Source organism: Aythya marila (genome assembly GCF_965140915.1).
Source record: "Aythya marila genome assembly, chromosome: 13".
NCBI lineage: Eukaryota > Metazoa > Chordata > Aves > Anseriformes > Anatidae > Aythya > Aythya marila.
Genome location: NC_139054.1, coordinates 10,111,141 through 10,137,080, shown reverse-complemented (window position 1 = coordinate 10,137,080; position 25,940 = coordinate 10,111,141). Strand labels below are relative to the sequence as shown.

The following is a 25,940-nucleotide window of genomic DNA, read 5'->3' as shown; positions in this document are numbered from 1 at the left end:
ACAAACCTCCTCTCGTGCTTAGATAACACAGTTTCCTTAAGAGCTTTTGTTAGTTTGGTTTTCTTTGGCAGAGCAGAGGGAGGTTACCATGGAGTTACCTATGGATGGGAGCACAGGAAACCCAGAGCGCTCCGAGAGGAGGCTGGGGAGCAGCAAGGTGACGGCATCAGCGTGCCGTGCATCGCCTGGGAAGGCACCCAGAATAAAAAACAGTGACCGAGGAAAAGGCTGAGGGGCTGCAGAGGGGTCCCCAGGGGCTGTGCTGCCCGCGGGGGAGGACAGAGGGCAGGGAAGGGGGACGCGGCGTGCCCGGCACCGTGGGGCACGGGGCGAGGCTGCCCTCGGGGATCTCCGCCGGCGAGGAGGGGGGGGGGACGCAGCCCGACAGCCCCGGGGCTCCCCGGGCCGCCCCCTCCCCGTGCTCAGCCGTCGGGGCAGCGGCCCCGGCGGGGGGGGAGCGGTCCCGGCGGGGCTCCGCGCCCCCGCCCCCGGCTCCGCCCCGCTCCGCGCCGCCGCCGCTCGCCCCGCAGAGCCGCGCACAGCGCCCGGCACCGGGACCGGCTCCGGCACCGGGACCGGGACCGGGACCGCCGCCGCCGGCCGGAGGGAGCGGGGAGCCCCGGCGGCTATGGCGGGCCGGGGGCGGCCGGTCCCGGCTGCTCGCTGAGCCGGGGCTGCTCGGCCGCTGCTGAGCCGGCGGGCTGGGCGCTGCGGCAACCGGGCACCGGGCGGCGGCCAGGAGCCATGGGGGGGGCGGCGGCGGCGGCGGCGGCCAGCGGGGACCCGGCCCTGCCCGCCCGCCGCGCCGCCCGCCTCAGGCCCCGCTGGTAACGGAGGGAGAGCGGCCGGAGCCCAGGTGAGCCCGGAGGGGGTGGAAGCGCGGTTGGTGGTCGGGGAGCGCCGGGGCCGTGCCCGGGGCTCCCCCTTCCCGGGGCGCTGCCGTCGGGAGCAGCCGTCGGGGGCGAGCTGCGCCCCGCTCCTCTGCACCGCTCCGGGCGCACGGCGGGGAGGCCGCCCGCTCCTGCAGGGTGCGCAGCCCCCGCGCTGGGTGCCCGAAAGCCGCCGAGCTGCTGGAGCAAGGCTCTGCCCCCCCCCGGGTGGGAGACCGGGCACTGGAGCACCGTGGTGTCCCGCGGCACCCGGAGGAGCAGCCAGGGTTTGTCCCCCCCGCTGCAGCTACGGTGGCCCCGGGTGGTGGCTCTGCAGGTGGCACCTGCCCGGCCGATGCTGTGGGATGAGGAATTGGGGCCGTGGGGGCTGGATGGGGCTGTGCTGCTGAGCACCGCTCTCACACAGCCCTGCTGAGATGGCTTTGCCCACCCCAAGCACAGCAGGATGGAGCGGGGTGCATGGCAGGAGCTGTGCCGCCGCTGCTGGGTCACCTTGGTGCACCCCTGGGTGCCGGTGCCCTCTGTGTTATTCCGGTGTTGTGGACGTGGTTGTAATGGGTTGCACCCCACCGAGCTGAAAGAAGGGAGGGGAAGCGCTTGGCTCCTGGCTCGGGGCTTGTTTGTGTTTTTTTCCTCGTTTCCCAGCTCCAGAGCAATTGGGATGGGATGAGTTTTCCTCTTTGTCGGCAGCAGGACTGGCGGAGAGACGTGGCTCCCTCCAAAGGGGGCTGCAGGGCAAGAGCAATGGGAAAATCTTTGCATCTTTCTCCTCTCGCATGACAAGCAGCAAGCCCTGTGCTGCCTTTCACCTCCCCGTGCCTCAGTTTCCCCAGGTCTGCAAGAGAAGGGTGGAGGAGAGAGAAGCTGCTTCTCACCAGAGGGGCTGAGACGTGGCTTGTCATGTGTGAGAGCCTCGCTGGGCACGAGTCTGCTCTGAGGCCAAGAGCGGTGCTGGATCGGGCCCAAGGGACACCGAGTGCTAGCTGCCATCCTGCGGCAAGGAGTTCCACACTGCGCCTGAGCAGCCACCAAAACCCTGTGCTTTACGTTTTTATCCCTAAAGAAGGGAGCGGGAATGCCCCCCCTCACCGTACTGGCAGGGTCTGGTGCCCCAGGCCACCCCCTGCCCAGGCAGCACCACTGCCTCGTGCCCTCCAGGGTGTCATTTGCAGGTCCAGGCGCTGCTCAGTGTGGGTCTGCCTCTCCCTGGGGTGTTGGCACCGGGGCCAAGCCTCCCGGTCCCCCCGCTGCTGTGGGCAGGTGCTGCTGGCTGCCAGCAGCCGGCTCTGCCTCGCCGGGAGCTCTGCCCGCGGGCTGCCACTTCGAGACGAGCAGGCGGCTGCCTGCGAGGGGGAATTGGGGTGGTTTGTGAAGGAAGGGGCTGTGGAGCAGGTGCAAAACACGGCCTTTGGTATGGCAGGAGGGAGGCTTTATCCCTGCAGTGAACAGCGGTGTGCTCGAACTGAAGCCTCAAAGCATCAGGTCCAGCCTAGCATGGGAGAAATCCCAGAGCAGCAGGCAGCCTAGAGGCAGGGCACGGTCTGCACACACGTTTTCAGCGTGTTGCTCCATCCCCTGCCACGCTGCCAGCCCACCTGCGTGCCGGGGAGGGGCGAGCCGGGCTGTGGGACCCGCTCACGGCTCTGCTCCTGCCTCACATCCCGGCCCCGTGGTACCTGGAGGATGCTTTTGCTGTGTGCTCGCTGGCACCGAGGGACAAAGCCTCGAGCCCTCAGCCCTGCCTCGTGCTCGCAGCGCGCCGCCAACGCCGGTCCTTCCCCGCGCCCGCGGCAATCAGCAGCAGAGCGCTCCGGATTCGGACCTGTGAGTTAAGTGTTGTTCGCCAGGGCAGCTCCAACCCACGGGCGCCGCGTTTCTGTGGTGAACAAGCGTTTTTGTCAGAACAAAGTAGGTTGCTGCCTCGCAGAGCCTCCAGCCTGCGTGGAGCAGGGCGCAGAGCCCTGGGGCTCAGCAGCTGGCTGTGGGGATGGGGCGGGGGTCTGGGGCACCCCAGGAGGAGCTTGTGCGGGTGGTGGCTCGGAGCCTGCAGCAGCAGGAGGGCAGGAGAGCTGCAGGATCGGTGCCCAGCGAGGCTGGGAACATTTCTGAGCTGCTCGCTGTTCTCTGTCTCTTTTAAATTAATCAGGAGCTGGCCTCAGCAGCCAGTCAATAGCGAGATTTATCTCTTAAATAGCATTATTGATTGCTCGGGAAGCCTGGTTTTGTATTGATAGATATGTACACGTGCAGACAAGCCCCGTGCCAGGTCCTGGTGGGGAAAGGCACGGAGCGGGCTGCGCGAGGCTGCTCCTCACAGGTGGGGTCACACGTGTGCCTACCTGATGGAGACGCAGCTTCCTGCCAGATAGCAGAGTGGGGCCCCAGGGTCTTTGGGTACAAACCCTTCCGCATCCATCCACCGTCTTGCCCAGTCTTGAGCCTTTTTCCTGCTCTTCCAGTGCTGTCTCCCTCCCTATGAAGGGGTCCTGAAAGGTCCCTGACCCTGCAGGGGTCTCTGTGTGGGGACACTGGGGTAGATGTGCAAAGCTAAGCCTGTGCTGGAGCATCGCCCAGAGGGGGATAAGCAAGGTGGGGTGCACCTGACCCCCAGAGAGGGGTCAATTTGGGCTGCTCCCAGGGCCCTCGGCTGGGGCTGTGAGCCGACACGTGCAGGAAGCGCCGTGGGACCTGGCTGGGCTCCGAGCAGGTGGAGCCGTGGGAGTATCGCGGGGAGACAGCTCGCTGCCCGTCTGCTGCTGGGAAAGGCAAAGCGTGCCGGTGCTCCTGAGCCTCCAGGTAACAGGAACGGGGCTGTGGGAGCTTCACCAGTGGCATCTCCCTGGGCTTCCCTGTGCCTCTTGTCCCTGGGAGGTGGCAGAGCACTTCCAGCCGCAGAGTGGTGGCACTGCCTCCGGGTCCCATTGCCTGGCTGCCTGCACCGGGTGCTGTCGCTGTGCCACGGGAGAAGGGGCAGGAGCAGGGGGTGCAGAGCTGGGTTGCCCCCAGCTGGGCTTGGCGTTGGGAGGGACTGGCTGCGGGCAGTCCCACCATGTGGGGGTGTTTTGGGTGCTCCTGGCTCCGCGTGCGCCCCTACGGCCCCACCTGAGAGCCCCGCTTCTCTGGTTCAGCAGCCGGGGTGGGTCTGGGACCTTGGCATCTCCTGCTCCTGGCGGTGTGGCTGCAGCACCCGGGGGAGGCTGGTGCTGGCAGGGGCAGGGCCAGGGGCCGTCTCGTGGCCCAAGCTGTTGTCCTTTTAGCTCCGGGCAGTGCCTCTAGGCTCGCCCCAAAGCAGCACCGTGTGCTCGGGCAGCGCCGCTGTCCTCCAGGGTCGTGGAGCACAGCCAAGGTGCAGTGCTGCTCGTGAGACGAATTGCAAAAGCTCTCGCCAGTTTTGCTGTAGCAAACTTCACGCTGTGGCCGTTTTGCCTTGGTGCTGCAGAGCCTGCTGCCGAGCCCTGCCCGCAGCGAGCCTGGCTGCCCTCGGCACGTGTGCGCCACCGTGCACGGGGCTCCTGGCCCCAAACCTCGCGCCCAGCCTCGCAGTGGCAGCAGAGGCTGGGACGAGCATCAGCTGAGCTGCCACGGGGGATCTGTAGGGGTCGGATCACCAACGGCTTGGGTCTGGGAAAACCTGCCTGTGCTTGTCACTGTTTAGTTAATCAGCAGCCATGGGAAGTTCTTGGGTGTCGCCGTGCCTTTGTGCATGTGTGTATTTCCATACACACACGTAGCACCGTGGCATCTCGGTAACGCTTGGACCCCTGCAGCGTTTTTCCAGACAATGTCTGCCCGCAGCGAGCGCCCAGTCCGCCTGATCTCGGCAAGCCAATCTACGCAGGGATCTTGGGGAAGAACAGTTGGGGTTTTATGAAGCTGGCATAATTTACAGCTAAAATAGCACACCAGAAATATGTCCAATCCAATCTCCTTTGTAATCTTGTTTTCATTTAAGCCTCCAGGCTGATGGAGGGGGGGAGGCAGGGAAGCAAACTGCGAAGGGAGTTTATTACCCGTGTCAGGGAGATTTGCGCGGTGCTCCGTCCGGAGAGACCTCAATTTGCAGGGGTTGCGGCTGGCTGGGGGGCTCCCGGCCCCCAGGGGCTTCTCCTGCCCGGGCTGGGGCCGCAGCCCCTGCTGCGGGGGGCTCGAGGCGCGCGCCGTGGAGCAGCTCCAGCGCCTGCTCCCGCAGCTGGGCAGGCAGAGCTATTGCAATGTCTCGGCGAGCACTGCGCTCGTGATGTCCTGGCCAGCTCACCGTGAAAAGGAATGAAATTATCTCGCTGCTGCTGCCTTTGCGGGTTGCGTTTCTCTTTAGTTTTCAAACCACAGATTGTCCCAGATCTCCTGCCAATAGCAGGGAGCTCACTGATAATGCAGCTGCTATTAATAAAGCGGTGTTGTTACATATTCATATCAATCAGACTTCTAATTCCACAATATTTAAAAAAAAAAAAAAAAAGCGTTTCACAGGGGCGGTGGGGGAAGGTGTGAGGCAGGCTGGTGTTTGATGTGCATCGCAGTGTTGGCAGAGCTTGTTCTGCTCACGTCTCTGCCCTCTGGCCCTCCTGCCCTGAGCTCTCCGCGTGCTCCTCTGACACCTTTTGCATCCCAGCATCTGGGAAGCATTATCTTTGCTTTGCTTTGCCAGAAGCAGCCGAGAGGAGCCCAGTTCTCCATCGCTGCTGCCATGGCATGCTGCGGGCAGAGCTTCACCCCGGCCCTGGAGGCTGAGCTCATCTGGGAGGCTGAGATCCTGCAACACAACAGGCAGGGACACAGGGGATGGGATGAGGAGCCCTTCCTTCATCCTGTGTGCCTGTCTGGGGCCACGCTGGCGGCGCTGAACCCAAGGGCTGGGTCCCACACGCAGCTGCGGGATCCCCGGAGCGCCGGCACCGCTGGGAAGTGGGAGCGGTGCAAGACGGGGGAGCTCCTGATCCGTGCGGGTGGGTTGGTGGGAACGGCTCCCTGCTTTCTCCATTTTATATAGAAAGTTTCGCATATTATGTAAATTCGAAAGCAAAGCATAGAAAATCCTACGGTATAAATCTGGGATGGATATATGCTTGTGCAGCCATTAGCAAGGGAAGTACACCAGAGAATCCTGGCCAACGGATATATATACACTTCCATTGCCATTCCTGCGATAAACTATGGTTTTTGTCATTGCTACAGTATTTTAAAAAAAAGTACTATCTTCAAAACTGTGGCAGCGTTTTATGGTAAGCTGTAAATTGGAAGAGATACCTAATTATTCATAGGGTATTACGGAGGTGTCGGTAAATGACTTCACCATTAAGGCTGCCCTGAGACTTGCGTGTGCAGCAAAACCCTCTCTCCTAATGAATTCGGCTTCCAGATTTGGTGAAATATCCATCAAGGCCAAAAAGATTTTGCTCGAGTGCTGTGCAGGAGCTGCTCGGAGTGCGACGGAGCCGTCCCACAGCTGTGCCCAGCAGGAGAGGCGTGCGGTCGCTCAGCCAGGTTCCTGGGGTGCACTGGCTCCCAGCCCTCTGCCAGAGGGCTGCCGGCGCTGCAGCGAGCAGTTTCCAAGCAACTCGGCGGCTGCCAGTCTAAGAGGGCTCTTGGTAAAGGCACGTTAATATTAAGTGGAATTATTAAATGGAAACGGTGCTAAGAAGGATGCGGGAAGGGCAGCTGGTGTGGTGGAGCTGATATCCGCCTGCCGTCGTGCGTGCTGTAAGGACAAGCCTCCCTCGGCCCAGGGACCAGCAAGAAATCACCCAATGCCTCCAGAGGGCCGTGGTGGTGCCGGGAAGGCCTGAGCTGTGTGGTGGTTGGTGCTGGGCTGGCTGTAGCCACGGTGGTACGAGCCCAGGTTAGGGCTGCGGGGCGACCGGGTGCCTCCAGCACCCCAGCAGCAGGGCACAGCGTGCCTGATTCAGGGAAAGGCAGAGAGAAAAGAGCTGGAGGTGGTGGAGAAAGGCCCTCCGGGACAGCTAAAGGGAACAGGAGCTGTATCAGGAGCAGATGGGGTTGCTGGTGCCGCGGGGGGGCTGTAAGTGCCCATGTTCTTTGCTGTGTTTATGCCTAGCTGGAGGCATCGTGCTTTTTTCACCTTGTCCGTGAGTTTAGCTTTCTGCCTCCCCTGAGTCCGTGTGAGCTCAGGACAGGGCGGGAGGGGTGAGGAAGAGGTTGTTCTTTGCTGGTCTGGAGAAAATCCATTACAAGTGTTGCCGTAAGCAAGCGCTGGCCTTGCAGGAGTGCTGGGGGGGTGCAAACCAGGCTCCCTGGGCAGGGCTGTTGGGCCTCACCTCAGCACCCTGTGCTGTGCAGCCAGGGCTGAGAGCCGCCTCTCCCCAGCACCAGCCTGTCAGGGAGGTGCAGAGAAGCATTTTTTTTTCCTGGAAATACTCTTAGGGTACTTCAAAGCCAGGGACGGATTTGTGGAGGCAGCTGCTGTCACGGTCCAAGCGGGCACAGCCCTGCTTCTCAGGCAGGCTTTCACCCTCACGTTTTCCGCAGCAGAGCTTTGGCTTGGAAGCCGGAGCACCTTCTAGGGGTGGGTGGGAGCGCAGGCTGGGCAAAATCCACCGAGTGTTCGTGATCCGCGGTGGGAAGGGGCTGCCGGTGCTGCGTGCCGAGGCGTTCACTGCTCCTGCAGGAGGTGAGGCCAGGCCTCCATCGTAAATCTGCCTTCATCGGCGCGTGCGGCAGCAGCCTGGGGGTGGTGTGAGGAGCCTTCCTGCTGCCTTACGGCTTCTCGGCTCGGTGGGGGTAGGAAGCAGTGACTGGCTCTGTGTCCGTGCCTCAGTTTCCTCAGCCTTCAAGCAGGAGCGATGCTCACCTCCCCGAAGTGCTTTGGGAGGAGAATGACAAGCCAGACGCCGTCTCCTCGCCCTGTTGTCCTCTCAGGTGCCTTGGGATGTCCTCGTACAGCCCGCCTGCCCGTCTCCCATCTCAGCGCTCTGAAGAGACGTCACACCGCTCTTGGCTAAACAAATTTTCGTTCGCTGTGGCTCTTTTTTATTTTTTTTTTCCCTGCTCAGCATTCAGGGAGCATCCTTGTGGTAACCAAGGTATTTGCATAATCTGTGGTTTTGTGGTAATTGCTCCCTTTCTGAAGAGGTGCTAATCATCCTTTGGGTTTGGGGGGGCTTTTTCTATCTTTGGGACCGTGTTAGAAGGCGAGGGTGACGCCTCCCATGGGGCGAGGTGCCTCGAGGCAGCCTTTAGCCCTCTGCTCAACATTTCCACCCTGGGCAGGCACGGGGCACGGGCTTCTGCACTGCCCGCGAGCTCCTGAACCGCATCCCTCCCTCACCCGTGCCTCAGTTTCCCCAGGCTCTGTGGCACCCAGGCTCTCCAGCAGGTTGCCCCAGCATGGTGGTAGCCACCCGGTGTGCCTGCAAGCCACCGGCAGTGTGATTCAGCCCCGAGGCAGCTCCCACACGGCCGGGTTTCCAGAACAGCAGCATCCCCGTGAGTCCTGCGGTACCTGGAGGTACCTGGGGGTGCCTGGCCACGGCCTTGGAGCTAGCTCAGGGGCAGGCAGCCCTCGTGAGCTGCCTGCTGGGTTTGCTGCCCATGAGGCACGGCGATGTGCAGCTTGTTCTGGCCCTGATTTATTTCTGCTTCTTGCTCCCCTGCGTGCTGCCAGCAGATCCTGCGATGCCTGTGTGAAGGGGACAGGCAGCAGGGCAGAGGCTAGCCTGGCCGTGGTGCAGAGGTTAAACTGTCCCCATGCTTTGTGACCACAAGGGAAAAGAGCACGACCTGGCTGCTGAGCAGGGGCTGAGGGTCCTGGAGCCCTGCCGCCCCCCTGTCCCCTCCCAGCAGCAGCAGTTTGTGCTCCTGCCCTGCGCTGGCATCGCTCACAAAATGCCTTTGCTGTGCAAACTCAGCGTCTGTTCGCTACGGGCTCTCGTCTCCAGCCTCGCTCTGTGCTACCAAGGCTGCACCTGTCTCAGCACCGGCCGTCTCCCCGGCTGTATTAAGTCTCGATTTATCCGTATGAAATCTCACGTCATTTATCTTCCTAAATCCCGGCAGGTAATTTTGTAATCGTGTCCCTCCTGTGGTGCTGGCCTCTCCTCCCTACCCGATATCCTCTTCAGATTTAATCCCCCTGGAGTTTACATTGTTTTTTTTGCAATCCCTAAAGGATGATGCTGCTAAATCCCAATCCCGGTGCTGAGCTCTTGGGGAAGCACTTCATTCCCTTCCCGTTAGCAGGACGCACTGCTAATGACCCCCGCAGCTCCTCCCCTGCCGCTCTGCTCCTGCTCCCTGCAGAAGTGCTCTGCTTGCACGGGTGCCCGGGCACTTTGAGGATAAGGGGTTTGGTGCTTGGCTTGGGGTTTTGTTTTGGTGTGTGATGGAAATCACGTGCTGTGCAGGGAGCTGTTGGGTCTGCTCCCGGTGTAAGCAAACTGATGAGACCAACGTTCCCAAGAAGCACAGAGGGGCCTGGCTGTGTTTGAGATGGGGACACGGAGGGAGGCAAGAAGACCTCGCAGTGGCAGGGCAGAAGCCGGGTGCTTTGGTGTCAGCCCCAGGGCCAGGCTTGTCAGAGGAGGATGCCGGTGTTTGCCTTGTCTCTGCTCTTTAGGGGATGATGTCTTTATGGCAGTGCCTTCCCTTCCTACCTGCTCGCGCAGGATGAGGTCCCAGTTTGATACTCTCTGATAAGGCTGATTCTAATAACTCGGCTGTGTTTACCTGCCCCCAGCAATATTCTTGCAAATGAGGTGTCAGCAGGGATGCTGGCGAGCGTGAGTTGCTGCATGTGGATTTTTACAAAACCAACAAAGCGGTGCCGGGGCTTGCGATTCGCGGGCGTTACGCCGGCATCCAGCCGGAGCCCGGGTGGCGTGTGAGGGAGGGCTGGCTGGGTGCAGCCCTGTTTGTGACTGAGGGATCTGCTCCAGACAGGGCTCTGATCTCCCAGGCGTTTTTCATGGTTGTCTTTGGCAGGCTGGCTGCCTGACCTTGTCACCCTGCTCGTGCATCAGCTGGAGTCACCCAGAAAGTCAGGAGGAGGGCCTGGGAGCACCTCCTGTCCGTCCCCTGAATTTGTGGCACCTCCTGTCAGTGCCACACACAGTGTGTCCCCACAGGATGGCAGGGAGCTGTGAAAGAAACTCGATTTTTGTTGTTGTTTTGATTCCCTTTTTTTATAGGCTAGCAGGAGGATTTTAGTCTGGGCAGCGAAGTAAGAACCAGGAGAGGCTCTGCACACATCCTGCTGCGCCCATGGCTCCTCCCGTGGGTCTGGAGCTCTGGGGGATGATTTTGGTGCTCTCGGCCAAACTGGGAGCAGTGGGGAGAGATGTGCCTGGCCTTGCAGGGTTGTAGCTGTCCCCGTGCTGTCCCCTGCCCAGCTGGTGCCCACGCAGCCAGCGATGCTTAACCCTGCTCCCACAGCTGCCCAGATCCCATCCCTGCCTCAGAGAGCTGATGTGAGCAGGCAGGCAGCGGGGCGGCGAGCTCCCGAGGCCACACTTCGTTTCTGGCTCCCGTGTATGACACAGGGCACACGAAGTCATCTGATAGGATTTTGCAGCGAATTGTCATTCCCCCAAAGTGCCAAGGTGACAGCTGAGAGGGCCACAGGCAGTGGCTCTGCTTGCAGATGTCTTCGGATGCTCCCAGGGTGCTAACACGGGTGCTGCGAACGGGCACGGTGCCTGGGGAGCTGCCAGGCTGTGCCACCGCTCCTCCAAGGCACTGCCACAGGCTTGCTTCAGGGTGAAACCCCGATGGTGATGCTGTGAGCAGAGCCGTGTACCTCACTCTGCGGGGCTCAGGGCACAAACGGCAGCAGAGCCATGGGACCGGAGCCATCCCAGGGGACGTGGCTGGGACAGGGCAGCCCCGCGGAGCAGGCTGCAGCGCACGGTGCGGGGACGTGTTGCAGCTAATGCTGTGTGACAGCTTGACGGGTCCTCCCGGGACAGCCAGAGCTGCCATGCCATCTTCAGGGCTGTCAATCCTCGGCTCCCGCGCCACGGTGTTGATCGTAAGCAGGCAGCGTGGGGAACTCGCTCCCAGGAGCAGGAAGGGCTCTGGATCTGTGGGTGTGCTCCCAGGGAGGTGCTCAGCCCTGGGTCGGTGTTCTGGAGAGGGATGGAGCCGGCTGGGGGACAGGACAGAGCCTGAGCTGGGATGTGAGCGGTGTCCTGTGCAGCCCCCCGGATGGGGGGGCGCGAGGGACCACTGATGCTCTCGGTTCCACATCTCCTCCTGCTCTGCCCAGCCGGGTGCTGCTTTGCTCCTGCAGCGAGGCTCCGGCTGCTCAGAGCCCACTGGAGAGACACAGACCGGCAGCACGGGCGGTAAGCGGCATTACCGGGGCAGGGAGCTGGAACGAGACGGGCTCTGACAGCTGCTTCCACGCGGGTTACGAGGCGAGCGAGGTGTCAGCACGCAGAGCTCCAACCCCCCCGCTTTGCTCTCTGCTTTTTGGCACAGGCGTCTCTCGGCTCTCCCTGCCCTGGGGTGGGCTCTGGGGGTGGGCACCGGGGCGGCAGGCGTTGTCTGCTCCTTGTGGGCTGGTGGCCGAGCGCGGGGACGTGGGGAGGGGAAGCAGCACGTGTGCGCAGGCTGAGTCATGCTGAGGATCCTGCCTGTTGTTACGAGTCCAGAGATGAGGCGCGCTTGGCAGAAATCAGCTCATCATCTGCCTCTCCCCACCTGGCTGTCCATCCATCCCAGCTCCTCTGCGTAGCGTCTGAAGGGGAAAAAAAAAAAAAAGAAATCAAAAAAAAAAAAAAAAATCTCCGCCTGGAAGATTTGGGTTGCTCCTCCGGGCTGTGAGGTCGGGGAAGCGAAAGCTGGCGCTTGGTATGCGGAGCACGGAGCTGGCGGCAGGGACTTAGGGCTGCAGCTGCCAGGGGCCGCAGGACCGCGGCACCCTGCCTGGCTGCGGGGTGGGGGTCTGCACCCGGGGGGAGAAATAATGCCACCGGGGTCGGGAGAGCATCGTGGGGTGAGAGGGGGTCTCAGGGCACCGATCCCCCTGTGCTGGATACGGTGCTGGGGGGCCGGGGGCACCTCGCCGCTCCCCCCCTCGCTGAGCTGCATGTCCTCGGCTGCTCTGTGCCTAGGTGATTTTAGCTTTGATTCAGCTTAGAAATTGCCTTGGCTGAAACTCTGTCTCTATTGTTTGCAGTCTGCAGGAGCATCATTGAACGTGTCAAAAAGATAAATTGGAGAGAAGGAGAGGGAAAAAAAACTGAGGCGAGCGGCGCGGTTGGAGAGGAGAGCGGTGCGGGCTGGGCTCTCCCAGGGCGGCTGGTGCTTCGGGCACCCTCTCCTTCCACCCAGGCTCCCCAGGGTGCTCAGGGTGCCTCTGTCCTGCCCGTTCAAGGAGGGTTCAGGCACCCCTGATGCTGTCCCTGGAAGAACACCTCCATCAGGAGCGTCCCGGGGAGCTCGTTAGCTGCAGGACGGGGATTTGGGCTCCATCCCACCGAGGCTCTGGGGGACGGTGCTTGCACCGCGCCGCGGGAGGTCAGGGAGGCAGTTGTTGCTGCTGCTGGGGATGCTGGGGCAAATTAATCGCCTATTAAATAAAATGTCAGCCAGGAACGGATGAGAACTGGCATTGCTTTCACAGCTTGCACTTTACAAAATGAATATGCTCGTGCACGGTTGATTTGCATATTCAGAACAGGCTGCCTGGGAGGGCTCTCCTTTTGAACTGGGCGATACCAAGGGCTAAATTGTGTAAATTCAGTTATCCAAACACTCCTCTAAATGACTGGAATGATCTAATTACATAATCCATCGCCACAGGAGATGGTTTTTCAGAGCCCGAGCCCCTTTGTTTCTGGAAGCGACGTCACCTCGCGCGGGAGGAGCGCCGATGAGGAATTGCCCTCGCCCGCCGGCGCAGCCGAGGCGGTCGGGGTGCGTGCAGGGAGCCCGTCCCCCGTCCCCTTTCACACCTGAAACCGGGGAGACTGATCTGTGTGAAAACTTCACGAGGCAAATACCACCCGTGTCAGATTAAATAAGGCTGGTTTCAAATAGGAACTGATTTGCATGGGCTGATCAGCCTAATTACTCCGGTGTCTGCAGGAACTCGGAAAGCCGTCAGGTTCCCGTGCAGGAGGAGGCAGCTCTCTGCCGCTGCGGGGCTGGGCGCACGAGAATGCCCTGGGCATTGCGGTGCCTTCAGCAGGAGCCACGGCTCCACCTGCTCCCGAGCTCCGGGCAGAGAAGGAGCCACAGGATGGCACAGGCAGAGCCGAGACACCCCCGGGGCCAAGTTTTGGCTCTTTCTGGTCACTCGGTCGGGGACGCGTGCTCCTGGGCGGCCAGCAGGCTGCCCGGTTGTGGAAGCAGGGCTGCGTTTCCCATCCCCTGCTCCTGCCTCCGGGTCTCCCCGGCTGGCGTCGGAGCAGCCGTGCTGCCTGGTGGGGAGCAGACTTTGCCGGGAGAGGGTGTTACGCAGCCGTGGGCGTGCGTGTCCCTCGGGGGACGGCGCCCGCATCCCACGGGCAGCACAGACATGTGTCCCACGTGCAGGCTGTGTGCGTGCGCATCCCTCGGGGACCCCGTCTGCCTGCATCCCTCTGGGAGACCGCGTGTGTACGCATCCCTCGGGGACCCCGGGCACGTGTGCCACCGCGGGAGCAGCTCCGCGTCCCCGTGCCTGCACTGTTTCCCCCCAGGCGAGCGCCTTCGGGTGAGTGGTGGGCGAGGAGGCGTGCAGCTGGGGCGCCGTGCGCGTCTCCTGTCGACAAACAGAGAGACGCCGTCTCCCGAGGCTGGCGGTTCGGCGCCACATTTGTACACACGTGTGGAAAACAGAGTGTGCGTGGGTGGGCGGGCCGCTAAATATAGAGCTGGCTACCTGGGCTGCTCGCACGCCTGCTCCGAGGACAGCTCCGGTGCAGGTTGTAAAGAGATTATAACCTAGTATACATTAAGCCTCTCTGCTAGAAACGCCGGCAGCCCCAGGCGGAAAACATCGCACTCAAAGCTCCTTCTCATCCCTTTTTTATTTTATTTTTTTCCTTTTCAGTGATGTTGCCTTTATCTGCTATCAGCTCAAGGGCTGTACCGAGCCTCAGAGCACCAGAAGGGCTCCCGGAGGGGCAGGATGGGACAGGGGACCTTATGATGCTGTTTGTCACCTCCCAAAGCCAGCGTTGGTCAAGGCTGGGGACGGCCACCTCCGTGGCTGTGGCAGGAGCTCAGAGCTGCTCAAGGAAAAGCCATCCCTGCAGCCCTGCTCCCAGATGGGACACGTGGGCAGTGGTCCCCATTTGTTCCCACACAGGGAAGCAGGGGTTGGCTCTGTGGGAAGCAGATTCTCCTTTCCAGGCATGGTGGTGAGGCATGTGGAGAGGTGGCCATAGCTCAGGGGCTTCTGCGTTCAGCCCTGGGTGGCTGGCCCGTGCTAGGTGAGCTCTGGGGTCCAGCCCGTGCTGACACCAAGCCAGGACACGCTGCCTCCTTCTCCCCCTGGGGCCATCACACTGCGATCTCAGCTGGGGACACCGCTCGCTCTGCGGTCCTGCAGCCCTCCCTCCCCGCTCTGCGCCACGCCGCATGGAAATAGCGGTCCCCAAAACCCCTGGCAAGCCATCAACCGAGCAAATTGCTCTCCGTAAATCCCGAGTGAAAGTCCTGGGATTCGGGAGGGCCCAAAGGAAAGCGTTTGATTGGATTTTTTCAAGCTGCTTTCCGCTGTGCCAGGAGAGACAGGCTGACAGCCTCCCTGAATCTTCCCGGCTGCCATTTGGGAGCGGGTGCAGACAGATTGCGCCCTCTCGATAATGGGATATAAGCGATCTATAACTCTTCTCCCTTTATTTAACTCCCCTCCGGACTTCATACGCAGTAATAAATTCCTCCTCTTGCAAATCCTTCTCCAGGCCAGCTCCTCCACAGGTCTCTCTTCACGTCCAGCAGGCGTGGGGGGAGCGAGGGACCTGGAAATGAGCACAAGGTTAAAACCAGTGGCACTGCGAGGCAGAGGAGCTGAGAGGCTCAAAGAGCAGCGTTAACTGAGTGGCACTGAGCGGCCGGGCACGGGTGGAATATCTTGCACCCAAAGCACACGTCACACACACGGAGCATCAAGGGAGTAAGGGAGAAAAGTGCTGCAAATTTTGCATCGTTGCTCCTTATCTCTGATTAATCCTCTTATGTGTTCATCTCGTTTCGGCCTGGTGTTGCCTGTTGGCTGTGTTCCTGCAGTCCTCGCGGAGATGAAGATGCCTCCAAGCCTGGAGTGCCTTTAGCAGCCCCGGCCGGGCGAGGGGGGGTCCTGCCACTGATGGTGGCGGAGGAGAGGAACAAGCACTGTGCTCGTGGTCACCGCGCTGGGCAACAGCAGAGAAGGGGCTGGAAACCAGCTTCTCCCTTCCATTTGTGGAAGGGAAAGAAAATTACCCTGCAAAGCTTGCCCCACGTTGCTCCATCGAGTGTTTCAGGCACCCACAGAGTTGCTCATGGCTGTGGCTTGCAGCAGGCAGCCTGCGGGTCCGATGGAGAGCTGCTGGCCTCCACCACTTGGAGACGGGTGCCAGCGGTGCTGCTTGTGACACTGGGGCCATTTCCCTTCTCTGCAGACGCTGCTGCCTGAGCTGCTAAGAGAGGGGCCGCCTCGGAGCCCCCTGCCACCCGCTGCAGCCCCCGGAGCAGACACCGAGTGCTGTGCACGGCCACCAGCTTGTAAGTGGATGAGACGTCTGGACAGGGGTGTGGGGGGACAGGGAGAAGGAAAAGCAGCGAGGTGATGTGTGGGACACCCAGCCTGCAGGTGGGAGTCTGGAAATTGGGACAGCAATGGGGACAGTGAGGGGAGAGCCTGGCAGGGAGAAGAGGAGCGCTGCCTCCATCCCCGGGGCCATCACGGTGTCTCCCCTCCAGCTGGGGTCATCCCTGCCCCGGGTCTGCTCAGCAGGGGTTTGTTGGCAGCCTCGTGGCAGCAGCTCGCCTGCCTTCTGCCGGTGTTTCTGAAGGATTTTGCTTTGATCCTCTTCTCGGCAAGGCGCTTCTGTACGTCTGCAGCTGGGGAGAACAAAATTCCTTAAATGGCCAAAAATCGCAGGGAAAATTGGGAGAGAAAAAGCTGGGAGCCCCCAGGTAAAACCCATTTGCATTTCTACAAAAAAAAAAAAAAGATGTCTGCAGCAGCATGGAAACCCACACGGCTGAGGCAGCCCGCTGCCTACGGGAGGCATTCAGACGGGTTGCAGGGGGTGCCGCCTTGTCCCCGTGCACGGGGCTGTCGCGGGGGGATTTTCGTCACCCAAAACGTGCCTCCTTCGCCCCTGCAGGGATCGGACGCCCCGCAGTGCCGCTGGCCAGCGCCTGCCCTGGAGCCCAGCCACGCAGTGAGGGTGCTGGGACACGTGCCCGTGGGGCCGCGCGCCTGCCACGCTCACAGGCACCCCGGGGAGCCCCCCGCAGTGGCCGGATACGCGCAGGTGGGTGCGCGCCTCGCGGGCGAGCTCGGGGGGTGGGGATCGTCCCTGTCGGGCTCATCCCAGTGGAAATTCCCCCAGGTTTTGGCAAGAGAGAGCCCCGCAGCTCCAGAGGCAGATGTTGAGCCTCTGGCTTTGGTAGCTGGAAATTGCTCGCACACCCACTTGAATTTCCAGCCTCCCCAGCAGCCCGTGGCAGCGCGCTCCTGGCATGAATTGGCTGCCAGGTGGCGGAGTCCTTCCTTCTGCACGTTTCATACCCTGTTGTGCCGATGCCTTCCCGTTCTCTGACGGTCCTGGCACCCTTCCCCTGTGCCAGCCTGGTTTTGCAGGCTGCCTCCTCTTTCCTCTCCCTGATCTCCTTTCCCAGCCCTCGCCTTACGTGAGGGAAATGCCGCCTGGGAGCGTTTGCCTTTGCAGGGTGCCGTGGGGGCTGCACTCCAGATTTTCAGCGATGCTTCCGTACGCGTCTCAAAGGACTCCACGGGGCTTGTTTTGGTGCAGCCTCTTCCCGCACAGAAGCTGTTTTTTTCTGTTGACCTGTGCCTCTCCGGAGGCTGGGTGCAGCCATCTCTGCCAGTCGTGCTCACGCTGTGTTTTCTGTTAATTACCAGCATTCCTCTGGGAGCAGCTTCTCTCCCTTCCACACAGGCAGGCAAAACCTCGCTCCTAGGAGGAGCGAACCCCTCTCTGTCCCCCTCCACCACCCCTGGTCCTGGGGTTCCCACCTGCCAAACCTGCCCCGAGCAGCAGAGCTGTGCCTGCTGCCTCCTTATTTACAGCTGCCTTTGGCCACCTCACCGGCTCCTCCCGCAGCTCAAAGTCTGCCTGCTCCTGTCTGAAAGCCCCGAGCATTTCGGCCCTCAGCTGGCCACCATCTGGCACCTAGGCAGGGCCACACGCAGTTTCCCAGGCTGTGTCCGTGCAGGATGTCAGACGTGACGGGCTGGGTCGTCCTGCCTTGTATGCTGTCCCTTCAGCCTCGGCCAAGCTGGCATCCCACGCTCCGCCAGAGCCAGCCATTAACTGCTGCTGCCACGGCCAGGACAGCTGCTGCCGGGCCTCCAAAGGCGCAGCGTGTGGCTGAGCAGCTCTGGAAGCACAGCATCTGTTTGCCCTTGCAAACACGGGCTGTGTCATTGGGACCGTGCAAGCTGCATCTTCCATCCTCACCAGGCACAGCCGTGCCAGGCTGGCGGAGCTATCGGGCACCCCGCTGCTCCTGCACGCCTTGCTGCTGGTCCCAGGAGCCCACCAGGCTCCCTCGGGGCTGGAGAGCAGCACACGGGGCCGGAGCTGCCATATGCTGCCCAAACAGCAGCTCCTGGCCTGCTCCCCGGCGTTCCCTGCCTCTGCCACACGTGCGCAGGATCCCACACGCCTCGCGAGCCGCTCGCCAACTGCAGCCCGGCAGATGGAGGAGCCGGGCAGAGCTCTGCAGCAGGAGGGACGGGGATCCAAAGGCTCTGTTTGTTCCCGGCTGTTTGCGGCAGCAGAGGAAGCGGGAGGAGAGCTGGCACCCAGGCCTGGAGCTCCGTCTGCAGGCGCTGCACCCACCCAGCCCTCGGGCACTGCTCCTCCTGCTCCGGGCCTGCAGCCTGCCCAACACCTCGGTGTTTGTTCGGTGTAACCTTCCCTGAGAATACTTGAACATCTATCTGCATGCCCCAGCCTGTTTTAAGGGTTTTGTTTATATTTTTTTCCCCTTTTTGTTGAGTAGGAGCTGTTTCAAACTAAACCCTTCTTGAGCCGTGGTGCCGTGCTGTTTGAAGGCAGCGTGGGTGCAGATGCAGCCCCTTGCTCCCAGTTCGGGCCTGGCACTGGTTTGTTCTGGCGGCTTTCCTGCCGGTAAAGATGGTCGGTCAGCACTAAAAGCAGAGGCAGAAAGCTGGTCCTTAGGGGGAGCGGAGATTTATTGCAGTAGGAAATTAAAAATGCACACGTTGCCTTGTGGAGTGAGCCTTGCTCTGCCTGCACCCGGGTGGGGAAAATGAGGGCTCTGCCACGGCTTCCTGGGGTGGCAGCAGGGACACGGGCAAGAACAGCCAAGTTACGGAGCGTTTAGGGGGAGAGCTGCTGCTGCTGCTCGAGGGCTGGGGGCTGACCAGGTTTGGAGCAAGGTGAGCGAGTGCCGAGCCCCAGGGCTGGTGCGGGAGAGCTGCCGTGGGAAGGATGCTCGGAGCCTCAGCCCCAGAGGCATGTCGTACCTGCTGGCGAGCACATTATGCTTCGCCAGGAGTGGATAAGTCATGCTTACGAGGACACTGCTCCTCTTTTATTTAATTTCCTGGTAATGCTTCTGCAGCATCAAAGTCTTATCAGGAGAGGAGCAGCTTAAGAGCCTGGTAAAGGAGTTTTATTGTCAGCATGCAGCGTTTTATTCCCCTCTTCCCTTTAACGCTGGACGGCAGACCTGGTTATGGCTGAAACGAGGTGTGCTTTTCTGCTTTTCTCCCTTTGAGATGCAGAGGTTTCCCTCTAACCTTTTGCAGACGGTAATTCAGCTGCCGGTCCTCCAGGAGCCACAGGCTCGGTGGGGCTGCTTGTGGCTCCCATGGGCTCTGCAGAGCTCCCATTTTGCAGACAGGGAGCGTGCTGCGGGACAGATCTGGGGGCCTGACAGCTTCAGTGCGACACCTGGGGCTCCAGGGCTTGTCGGTGACTTTGCAACCCCTGCCTCAGTTTCCCCAGAGCAGTGGTGTTGAGCATCCAGGTGCTTCCAGCCTGCAGCTGTGCCATCGTCCTCACGCTTGCAGGCTGCTGGGGCTCGTCAGCTGTGAGAGGCTGGGGGCTGCGGCTGCTGGGGGCAGCCTGGGGGAATAAAGGCTGCTGTGGCAGGGGGAGAGGTTGGCTCGGTGGCTGTGCTGCCTCTTGCAGCCAGCTCCCTCTCTGCAAGCAGCAGGCGTTCTCCCTGGCCGTGCCAGGCGTGCCGGAGATGCGGCGTTACGTTCAGTCGCCTTTTCAGCAGCAGACAATGTCCTTGGATAATGTCCATTTAAGAAAATTGTTTGAATTGTGCAGGTTTCTTGGTTGTTTTTTTTTTTTTTTTTTTAAAATGCTCGCGGGAGCAGCAGAGCAGATAATGAAGCAGCGCAGAGCCAGCAGCAGGGGAGCCGGCACCGAGGGCACTCCCTGCGGCTGTGTCCTGTGGGAGATGGAGCCCCCCGTGCCCGCGGGTGTGCTGTGTGTCCCCCAGGAATTGCCCACTCTCTTCCACACCCCAAAAGGTTCCTTCCCCGGGCTGAAGCCAGACCCAGCTCCCTTAAAGCCTCTCGGGACAGGTGGCCCCTGGAGCACGGGCTGGAGTCGAGCTGCCAGGGGCTTCAGCCCCTCTCATCCCGCAGTTGTTCCTCGCCGCCCTGCGCCAGCGGGAGGGGGGCATGGGGAATGCAGACAGCTCGGACTAGATGGGCGATGCGTCAAACCCTAAACTGATAAGAGACGGAACAATCGATGTGTTGCCAAAAAGGCTGGGAAGGATCTTTGTTAAGCAGGCTGAATAGCCTGGACAGGAGCAAGCAACGAGCGGCACAGAAGCAGCGGCTGCTCCCTGCTAACCGGCGGGCAGCCCGGCCCTGCTGGCATCGCTGTGGGATGCCCCGGGCAGGTTCAGCATCACCTCGTGCCGGGCTGGCTCTCCCCGGCTGCAGGAGGCCCCTGGGGTGGTGCTGGGGACTCATCACATTGAGCTCGGTTTGTCCTAATCCTGATTTTTTAGGCTAGGTTTGATTCCAGCTGGGCCAAACGTGCCAAGGGTCCGCGTGGGGCACGTAGGGACAGATTGAATCGCGGGGACAGGGATGGGGCGGAGAAATGCTGGGTCAGGACGATTTCCCCTTGGGGTGCCCCCCGCCAAGCTGCCATCAGGGGGCTGTCCGATGGGTCCTGGGGGGGGTTTGGGGCCGGGGGGGGGGGAGCTGCCTTTGCAGCGGGGTGCTGGGTTACATCGCGCCTCCCTCGCTGCGCGGCGCAGCCATGTGATGCCGGAGGAGCGCGGCGATGATATGGAATGTGGGCAGCTGGCTGCGGACACGCTCCGACAGGTGACGGTCCTGCGCCACCCCCGCTACGGATTCGGCTTCGTGGCTGGCAGCGAGAGGCCCGTGGTGGTGCGCTCGGTGGCAGCAGGTAAGGCGCATGATGGGGTCCCAGGGCATTGCCTCGTGGCTCCGGGAACACCTTCCCCCTTGTCGGCCCCTCCCTGGGCTCCTGTCCCCTCTGGTGGGCTCATGGGGTCCCCTCTGTGGTCATGTATGGGGGTGAATGCTTTGGGGGTGGTTGGGACGCTCATTCCTGGCTGGGAATGTCACCACCACCCCTGGCCAGCCCAGTGCTGACCCTGTGTCCTGGCAGGTGGCCCCTCTGAGGACAAACTCCTGCCAGGAGACCAGATTTTGGCCATCAACGATGAGGATGTGAGCGAAGCCCCCAGAGAGAGGTTCATCGAGCTCGTCAGGTGAGGGCAGCAGCCTGTCCATCGTCTGCACCAGGAGGGGTGCGGGACTGTGCCGGCTGAGCGCTCACGGGGCCGTGTGTTGAGCAAACCTGTCCTCCTTCCCTTCTCCTTTCTGTCGTAGGAAGGCCAAAGACTTCATCATCCTCACGGTCCTGCACACCCACCAGGTGAGAGCGGGCAGCAGGCACCACGGCCAGCCCCAGGGGAACCAACAGAGGGAGCTGGGACGGGGGTTGGCAGCCCTTCGGGAGCCCGAGGTGGGGTTTTGGGGTTCCCAGGTGATTTACTCAGCGCTCTCTTCCCAGTCCCCCAAATCCGCTTTCATCAGCGCAGCCAAGAAGGCGAAGCTGAGGTCCAACCCGGCGAAGGTCCGCTTTTCCGAGCAGGTGACGGTCGGCGAGACAGACCCAGTGAGTGCTGCCTGCTGCGTCCCCGTGGCTAAAGGGCTTCGAAGGAGCCCCCGTGAGAGGGGTGGGCTGGGCTGGCCGGGGCGTTGCTGCGGGAAGCTGCTGTGCTGCAGTGATGTTCCAGCTCAGTGGCATCATTTGTTAATTGCAGGAGGGTTTTATTAAGCAGCTTTGGTACAAAAAAAAAAAAAAAAAAAAAAAAAAAAGACGCTCAAAGCGCTTCTAGCAAGTTCTATTTTTAAGCAAAATCAATTAGGTAATTATCTGATCGAAGCGCCGCTCGCTAAATAAAATCAGCTGTCACCCCACTGCCTGCCCAAGCCTGAAGTGGGCTAAATTTGGGCTGGGGGCCAGAAAGAGGGGGGTCGGCTCTGAGACCCCCAGCAGCTCCCCTCAGCTGGGCAGGCTCCAGGCACCCCTCTGGGATGCGCCTGACCAAGTGGGATGCTCGGTTCCCACTGCTGGCAGCTGGGCAGGTGACTCCGTCAGGCAGCCCTGAATCACTCAGGCTCTGCGCTTCTGAATGCTCCGCGGAGAGGCTGGGATTTCAAGGGGAATGTGCCTCCGAGCACACAGCCACCGGGAAGCGAGGGATGCTGTCACCACTCCATCACACAGCCCTTCTCTCTGCCTCCCCCCCTCCCGCTTCCCCTGCAGGACATGCTGAAGAAGGAAGCTCTCCTCCTCATCCCCAACGTGCTGAAGGTTTTCCTGGAGAACGGGCAGATCAAGTCCTTCACGTTCGATGGCCGAACCACTGTGAAGGTGGGCCCCCCCTGCTCCTCCCCTCCCCGGCACCACGCTGGTGCTCCCTTCTCCATTTTTTCCCTGCCTCTCGCTTCCTTGCACGAGCACTTGTGAACTGCCACCACGTAACAGCGAGGCCCTTTGGCATCCCCGGGAGATGCGTGCTGCACCCAGCACCTCCTGGCTGCCATCTGCGGGGCCGCATCCTGCACCAGCCTGGCCCCGGGTGCTGGGAGGAGGCAGCTCTCGGTCGGGTGCTGCCCCCCCTCACAAGCCCTGGAAAGCAGGGAGCTGCTGCCCCGCACCCAAGGCCGTCTGTGGCGTTTGCAGGACGTGATGGTGACGTTGCAGGACCGCCTGTCCCTGCGGCACATCGAGCACTTCGCCCTGGTCCTGGAGTACTCGAGCCCGGAGCAGAGCCACCGCTTCCTGCTGCTCCAGGACAAGCAGCCGCTGGCCCACGTAAGCCCCCGCGTGGGGTCAGCTCCTGCCCCGAAATCCAGGAGCGGGGTGGGGGGCTCGTGCCGTGGGCTCACCAACCCCATCTGCTCCGGCCCCAGGTCGTGCAGCGGACGCACTACCACGGCATGAGGTGCCTCTTCCGCGTCAGCTTCTTCCCCAAAGACCCCGTGGAGCTGCTGCGCCGCGACCCCGCGGCCTTCGAGTACCTCTACATCCAGGTAGGGACGGGGCAGCCCCCCAGGAGGAGGGAGCCGGGTGCCCGCGGACCCCTGAGGACACCTCTCTGCTCCCCGCAGAGCCGCAACGACGTGATCAGGGAGCGCTTCGGCGTGGACCCCAAGCCCGAGATGCTGCTGGGGCTGGCTGCCCTCCACATCTACATCACCGTGGCGGCCACGCGGCCCAGCCAGAAGGTGTCCCTCAAGAACGTGGAGTGAGTCCCCCTCCCCGGCACCGCCAGGCCCACCTGTGGCAGCCTCCCTGGGGCTGGGGACGTGTGCTGGGAGCCCAGGAGCATCCCCCGGGGAAGCCGGGCTGATTTCCCTCCTGGCGTCCCAGGCGAGGAGAAGCTGCCGTGGCTGTGACACCAGCCCTGCTGCGGCTCCTCCGGGGCCTTAAATCCATGCGATGACCAGGGTGGCCTCTCCAGGGTGTGCAGGGAGGGAGCTGGCGTGTTGGGGGGGAACCTCAAAAAAAAAAAGCTTTGGGGATTTGCCCAGCAAACCCATGCGTGGTGGCGAGGCTGCCTCACCGCCGTGCACCCCATCCCCATGGGACCCACGCCAGGCTGTCCCTGCGGCGGTGACACCGAGCTGCAGCTCTGGCTCCCTCTCACGGCTAGAGGATGCTCTCCGGCAGCAGGGTGGCCCTCTCTGCCCTCCTGTCCCCACATTTGTCCCCCCAGACCCCAGGTAGGGCTCCCTGGTGGTGGTGCCCAGCCCTTGGGGTGCCCCATCTGAGGCTGCTCCCTCCCGCAGGAAGGAGTGGGGTCTGGAGCCCTTCCTGCCCCCCTCGCTGCTGCAGCTGGTCAAGGAGAAGAGCCTCCGCAAATCCCTCTCGCAGCAGCTCAAAGCCCACCAGAACCAGCCCGGCGGCACCAAGGTGAGCCCAGCAGCCCGCCCGGCCCCACTTCGGTGCTGGTGGGGTGACACCGCGGGTGTCCCGCTGGTGGTGATGGCCCCGGCCGTGTCTTTGCTCAGGTCTCTGCTGCCCAGGCCAAGCTGCAGTACCTGAGGATCCTGAACGAGCTGCCCACCTTCGCCGGGGTCCTCTTCAGCACCGTGGGACTGGTAATGAAACTCAGGAGGGGAGGTTTTTGGCTCTGGTCCTGAGCGTGCGGCTGGGGGGAGAGCTGGGGAGAGGTGTCCGTGGCTCCTGCAGGGGTGTCTGCTCTGTGTGCGCCTCCCCGATCTGTTCTGTGCTCCTGGACCCTGTCTGGAAAGCCCCCCCCAGAGCCTCTGCCGACAGCGGGCTGGGTCTGCAGGGCCAGGGCTCTGCTCCTTTCTCGCAGCCTTTTGGGCGATGAGGTGATCTGCTCGGTGAAGCTGTGGTAGCGCCAGGCACGTGCTCACATACCCCGGGCTCCCCATCCGCACCACCCAGCCGGGACACTCTTCACAGCGCTCTGCTCTCCTCCTCCAGCGCCAGGGAGGCTGGCTGCATCCTGCCGTCCCTCTCCGAGGAGGGTGACCCTTGGAAAGGGCACACAGAGAGTAGCCCAGCTGGCCTTGCCATCTCCACGAGTGGTTTCATCTCTGAGACCACAGCTGTGCCTCTGAGCCAGCTGAGCAAGCCAGGCTAGGAGCTGAACCAGGTATTCAACCATACGAGCCATGGACTTGAGCAGCAAAAAATATTCCCTTATTCTCTTCTGCGCTGGCCTGCCCAGCTCCTCTTCACCCCCAGGTCTGGCTCGGAGCATCCGCGCTGGGCAGACCAGGACAAGGAAGATCTCAATTTCCAGCCAAGGCTTCAGTCTTCTCATCTAAAACGCATTCGCTCCCTCGCTCCCTCCTCTGCTTCCCTCCCTCCGCGGCGGTGTCAGATCAGGCAGATTTGTAACAACGCTCTCACTTTGCTGTAGTGACACCAGCAGGCCTGAATATTTCATGGGGACGGTCAGCTCGGGGCTGGAGACTTAAGCAGCCTCGGCACGCTGTGCACGCTGCTGCCGGCTCTGCAAAGGGGCTCGGGGAGGGGGCCTGGCACCAGCTTCACCCGCTGCTCCCCGCCAGCCACCTCTGCCCCCAGCTCCCGGCCGAGCTCCTGACATCGCTCCCTTGTCTGTGGATGCGTTTATTGACCTCTGTCCGTCTGTCTGTCTGTCTCCCTTTCTCCGTGCGGCCAGGACGAGAAGCAGCCGGCCACCACGCTGCTGGTGGGCCCCCGGCACGGCATCAGCCACGTCATCGACCTCAAGACCAACCTGACCACCGTGCTGTCCGAGTTCAGCAAGGTCAGCAAGATCCAGCTCTTCAGGGAGAACCAGGGGGTGGCCCGCGTGGAGACGAGCATCCTGGATGCCAAGGTAGGCACCCAGGGGACGGCGCTGGGACAGGGGTGGCTGGGGTGGGCGCAGGCACTGCAGGGCAGCGGTGAGGTTTTGTCTTTGGCACAAGGTGGAGCTCGCCAAGACACACGGGGTTGTTGGGACTGGAAATGCTGGGACCTTCGGTGAAGCTGAGCTCCTTCTCGGGCTGCCTCTGCGTTTCCACATCTCCCGTGGTGTCTCAGCCTCTCTGCAGCCTTGACTTGTGGTCCCTATTTCAGCTGCAGCCCCACAGATGCAGTGCAAGGGGATTTGTGTAGGATTCTCCTGCTGCCTCCTCTCCTGGCAGACTTTAGCACGGGGCCGGGAGGTCCCTGCCTGCTGGAGGAGCAGCCTTTTTCCACATCCCCTCCATCCACCTCCCGGTCTCTTGAGAAAAGGCAGTCCTCCCGTGCAGCTTCCCGTGGGCACGCACACACAGTGGCTTTATCTCCCTGAGAAACTGCAGACGGCTGCCTCCAGCCTCCAAAATCCCCCTGTGCCTCTGGAGAGGGGAGAGCATCCCGTGGGTGAGGCTCAGCAGCACCCCGGCAGGGCACAGGCTGCTGCTGGCTGTCTGCATTTAACTGCTCTCCGAAGGGCTGGGCTTTGAAGGCAGGATGTCTGCTCCAAAACGAGCCGCATGCTAATCCTACACAGGACAGGGATGGATGAGTCTGGCTAAGAAAAGCTGGCAACGAGACCATTACCTCGAAGCGCTGATCTGCTTCCTGCAGTCACTGCGCTGTGTGGAACATGTCGCTGGCTCAAACACGGGGTGCCAAATAAATCCCTCCGGGATCTGCTGCCCGACAGGGGGCTGTGCTGTGAGCCACGTCCTACCCCTCTGGGGACATGGACCCCTTGGGGTCAAATCCCCAAGCCCGTCGGGGCAGGGAGAGGCTGTGAGGGTCCCCGGGATGGGGTTGTACCGGGGGTGCCATCCTGGGGGCACCTCCGAAGGCTGGGGCAGAGGCGAGGCAGCCCAAACCTGTGCCGTGCCTGCTGTGGCTGCTTGCTGGGTTGCTGTGGAAATGGCAGATG

At 61.8% G+C, this 25,940-nt stretch overlaps 1 protein-coding gene across 2 annotated transcripts in view; it reads left to right on the top strand.

Moving 5' to 3' along the window:
- The first annotated feature begins 648 nt into the window (after positions 1–648).
- Positions 649–25,940, top strand: part of FRMPD3 (FERM and PDZ domain containing 3) — a 41,236-nt gene continuing 15,944 nt past the window's right edge. The window contains exons 1-14 of one of the 2 annotated variants that reach the window (XM_082770507.1): positions 649–856; positions 15,440–15,542; positions 16,151–16,300; positions 20,271–20,425; positions 20,651–20,753; positions 20,875–20,920; positions 21,059–21,163; positions 21,818–21,925; positions 22,238–22,369; positions 22,468–22,587; positions 22,666–22,802; positions 23,347–23,470; positions 23,569–23,658; positions 24,717–24,896. In XM_082770507.1, coding sequence (XP_082626633.1) covers positions 20,278–20,425; positions 20,651–20,753; positions 20,875–20,920; positions 21,059–21,163; positions 21,818–21,925; positions 22,238–22,369; positions 22,468–22,587; positions 22,666–22,802; positions 23,347–23,470; positions 23,569–23,658; positions 24,717–24,896 — 1,293 coding nt within the window. In that variant the 5' untranslated portion in view covers positions 649–856; positions 15,440–15,542; positions 16,151–16,300; positions 20,271–20,277. Of the gene's footprint in view, positions 857–15,439; positions 15,543–16,150; positions 16,301–20,270; positions 20,426–20,650; positions 20,754–20,874; positions 20,921–21,058; positions 21,164–21,817; positions 21,926–22,237; positions 22,370–22,467; positions 22,588–22,665; positions 22,803–23,346; positions 23,471–23,568; positions 23,659–24,716; positions 24,897–25,940 lie in introns of those variants that run through there. The other variant, XM_082770508.1, reaches the window with a different exon arrangement.